Source organism: Merops nubicus, unplaced genomic scaffold, assembly GCF_000691845.1.
Source record: "Merops nubicus isolate BGI_N331 unplaced genomic scaffold, ASM69184v1 scaffold31520, whole genome shotgun sequence".
Taxonomy (NCBI): Eukaryota; Metazoa; Chordata; class Aves; order Coraciiformes; family Meropidae; genus Merops; species Merops nubicus.
In genome coordinates this window covers 1-3962 of record NW_008585386.1, presented here as the reverse complement: position 1 = coordinate 3962, position 3962 = coordinate 1, and the positions used below count along the sequence as shown (strand labels likewise).

Sequence of the window (3962 nt, the reverse complement as noted above, 5' to 3'; positions counted from 1 at the left end):
GGGGCTGTTCAGCACACCATGCTGGATGTGCCCGAGGAGGAGATGGATAACCCCACATTTAAAAGTGACACGGTGCTTTCTGATGTTCACTTACACTGTCCAAGCAAAAGACATCTCATGGTACGCTTGAATGCAGTTGGACAACCAGGTAATGTATGTTTTGACTGATGGAGCTGTATTTTAAGTGTATTTATATATCTGTAATGTCTGAATCCCCCTTTGAATGGTTGATGTTCATCATTACATATTTTATTCCAGTTAGCAGCAGAATCACTTCCTACTCAGTCTTTAGGAAGAGGGCTAGCTGATGAACTAAACTACAGAACTGAAAACTATTAATGGAGAATTTGTAGACAGCCTATCTTAAAATAAGAAATTTTAAATTACTTCCTGAGAAGAACTAACTAAGTTAACTTGCTTGCAAGTTTAATCTAATTTATTTATTTGTTCATTTAGCTATAATCTCAACATGGCACTTTGGGAATCATGTTAAAAAGTTGGGATGTTTCTTCCATACAAACAACAGGCAAGAAGCCAAGGAATTTAAATAGTGTAAGAAGTTTAAAATAAAAAATATCATTAATTAATTTATTATTTTAAAAATAAAATCTTTATGTGATGATGTACCAGCTATTCCAAAGGAGCCTAAGAGCTTTGTTTGGGTTTGACCGTTTAGGGTTTTTGGTTTTGTTTTTTAATGGCAACAAGAAAGCTCAGAATAGCAATGGCTTTGACTGACTTGGATAATTTGGAGAGTCAAGGCTGCAGTGGAAATGACTTTGCCTCTGCCTGATTGCTGGCTTGGAGGTTTCTATGAAGTTGTGAAGGAAACTGACCTTGAAGCTGCTCTAAAATGGTCTGTAGAACAGTACTGCTCCTCTTCTGACAGGACTGTTAATTGTTTTTTCCAAACCCAGTTGTGACATAAAAAGAATAATTTTTGCAACTGTTGTAGCATATGACAGAGTAAAAATTATAAAAGTAGGCTTGAGAAAGAGGGGATAATTATTTTGATCCTGATCAAGTAAGAACCAGGTAAGTAATGCTATGATGTGTCTTCATGCTGTTTGACATTTGTTTGCTGTGATTTTGCTTGATGGAAAGAACCTCCACAGAATGAAATGGCAGCATGTGCTGCCTACTCTGAATGGGCTTGGTCTGGGAAATGCCTGTATTAGGAATTGGATTGTAGTATGACAGCTTTTGCTGTAACAAATACAATGACAGTCTACCACTGTCACTTTGCTCTTTTTTAGGGAACCTCATGGGGATTTAGTCTCTGCTGCTTTGGGTCAGTTCTAGCTGTCAGCTTTTGCAGAGGAACAAAATGCATTTGGAGAATGAAAGCATTTAATTCATTGGTAGCATCCTCTAATTTGTTAAAAATTCAAATCAGCTTAATCTGATCATCATGCAAACAGTAGATGAATTGGAAAATTTCTCCTGCTAGGCTAGGACAGGCCCCTTCAGCCAAGCACTGATGTAGAGCTGAGATACAGCTCCAGATGGAAGAAAAATGTTTATTCTTCCTCAGGTGTTGTATACAGAGAACACAGATGCCTATAATTAAATGTGCAAGGTCCATGTTTGGATAATTTAATTTTTTTAACAGATGCTGATGTCACTAGATGATGGTGGCAAAAGGTTTTTAATTAATTGGTTTATTGAGAACAGTGGCCTTACTCATTTAATCTCCTCAAAGACTCAGTTGGACGACTTTAAAAAAAAGTTTAAGAGGTGTCAGCATGTCTGGCTTGGGCAAGCTGTCTCCCGTGAGCTTATTTCTGCTCTGTCATACTCATACTCAGCTGATTTTAAGACTTGCTTGGATTCCTAAAGCTTTTAAAACAGTAAAAAAACTTTCTACTTAGTTTTTACAAGAACGTGTTTGTTTCTTATACAACAGGGGTTAAGTCTAACTGAAAGAAACAAATTCTAACTTGTATTCATTCTTCTTTCAGCTTGGTTTGAGCTTGTCTCAACCAGAGATCTTTTGGAGGATGTGAGAAACTCATTACACCTTTTGCCAGTTGTTAAAATAAACATTACTAAATCAGGTGACACTGCTTTGTGACTGCCTGGATGCTGAGTCAGCCAGTAGACTGTGAAAGTGCTTAACTTATTTCTACTGACAGAACTTAATAGCAGCAATATTTCTTTGTAGCAAATTGAAGTGTATTTTAAGTTATCTGTGTAATTATTTTACCCTCTAGATTTTCAGTATGTTAAACGGATACCAAAATTTCACGCACGTGCAAGTTGCACATAGATTCTGTTCTTAGCTCTGTGCATTTAACTTTTTTCCCCTCCTGTCTTTGTTCTTGCAGTATTCTTGTCGTATTTCAAACTCCTTTGGAACACAGAAGATTCAGCATCTGAGAAACGTGTGGGAGAAGCTACAAGAGAAAGAGAACACCAGTGCAGAAGTGGAGAAGAACTGTGTGACAAGGACAGGAATCATCTAAAAAAAGAAAGTGAATTAAATAGTGAAGGAGTACAAGCTCTGCTAGATGATGATGGAGACTTGGAAGTGGTCAGAAGACCTCGGAGCGCCTCTGATTTAGAAGCAGAGGAGCTTTTGAGGCATAGAGTGTGTCCTGTCATCCTGATGAGAGGGACAGAAGATGCTTTCGAAGATGAAGAACAAGAATGCACTGGCACTGTTGTTAAAATAGGTAAATAGTAGGCTTACAGTCAAGGAGAAATGGAATAAAAATGTTCGTGTAAAATAAAAAAGAAAAATAGATTTTCTTTAGTAATAGATCAGCGGTTGTTAAGTGTTAAGTTTTCAGCATTATCTGCCATTTTTGTATAGAATGAAGAGTGTTTAATTCTTTATTTGAAAGGGAAGCATGACTTGATTTTCAAATTTGCCATTATGGAACTTGATTTGAACAAGATTTTGAGATAAATATTTCTGCTCTACATCTATTTTCATAGAACATACTATGGCAACCCCCTTAGAAGATGTCGGAAAACAAGTATGTATTCTGCCCTGTGGTATCTTGCTGTTCATGGACTGTGCTCCAGAGTTCACTCAGTTGAAACTGCTTCTGTCCCCCCCAGGTCTGGCGTGCAGCCTTTCTCCTTGCTGACTACATTCTGTTTAGTCGGGACACATTCCGGTGCTGCTCGGTGCTGGAGCTCGGAGGTGGCACTGGGATTACAAGTGTTATCATGGGAACAGTTGCCAAGAGAGTTTATTGCACAGGTGACCCCAGTTATTTTCAGTTAAGTATTTTCATGAAACTTCATGAAGCAGTGTTTTCATCCTGGCACTTTAATCCTCATTTGTTCAGTTTTAGTTAATATTTTTTAATTAACATATATAAAGTTGTGTCATTTATCGGAAAGTAGCAAGAACCTTCTCAAGAAAATGAAAAAGCAGCACCTCTTTTAAGCACAAGAGGTTAAATTTCACATTGCTGTGAACTCAAGACAGTGTGCCTAGATTAAAATAGGTAGTGTAGGGATCTAGCTTCTTTCAAGGGTGGCTCAGAGCTTAGTACTGAAAGACAAAAGCAAGAATCATGCTAGGGGAGGAATCATCAGTGGATAGAGTTGCTCAGAGTTTTCCTTAATCTAATCAGCTTGAGAGAAATTTAGAGTATTTGTCAGGGGCATGTGCAGCTCATGCAAAATATTCTGATTTTCACTTTTTTTTCCAGATGTTGGTGAAGATCTTCTGGCCATGTGTGAGCAAAATGTTGCATTAAACAAACACCTGATGGAGCCAGGAAGTAAGTGCAATACAGTCAGTGTTTGTGCAGTTGCCTGTACGTGAACTACTTTGAGATTAAACAGCACACTCTGTGACTCCCTACTTGCATTAAACAAACACCTGATGGAGCCGGGAAGTAAGTGCAGTACAGTCAGTGTTTGTGCCTGTACATGAACTACTCTGGGATTAAACAGCACACTCCATGACTCCCTATCATATTCAAAAGGACAATTAATGTTTT

At 38.0% G+C, this 3962-nt stretch overlaps 1 protein-coding gene across 1 annotated transcript; it reads left to right on the top strand.

Moving 5' to 3' along the window:
• Window positions 1-18: 18 nt before the first annotated feature.
• METTL22 (methyltransferase like 22) lies at window positions 19-3740 on the top strand (the record flags this gene model as incomplete). Its single annotated transcript, XM_008947353.1, has 5 exons — window positions 19-148; window positions 2328-2675; window positions 2941-2981; window positions 3067-3211; window positions 3669-3740. Coding segments are annotated over exons 1-5 (736 nt in total), but the record flags the coding sequence as incomplete, so codon positions are not given.
• Between the last annotated feature and the right edge of the window lie 222 nt (window positions 3741-3962).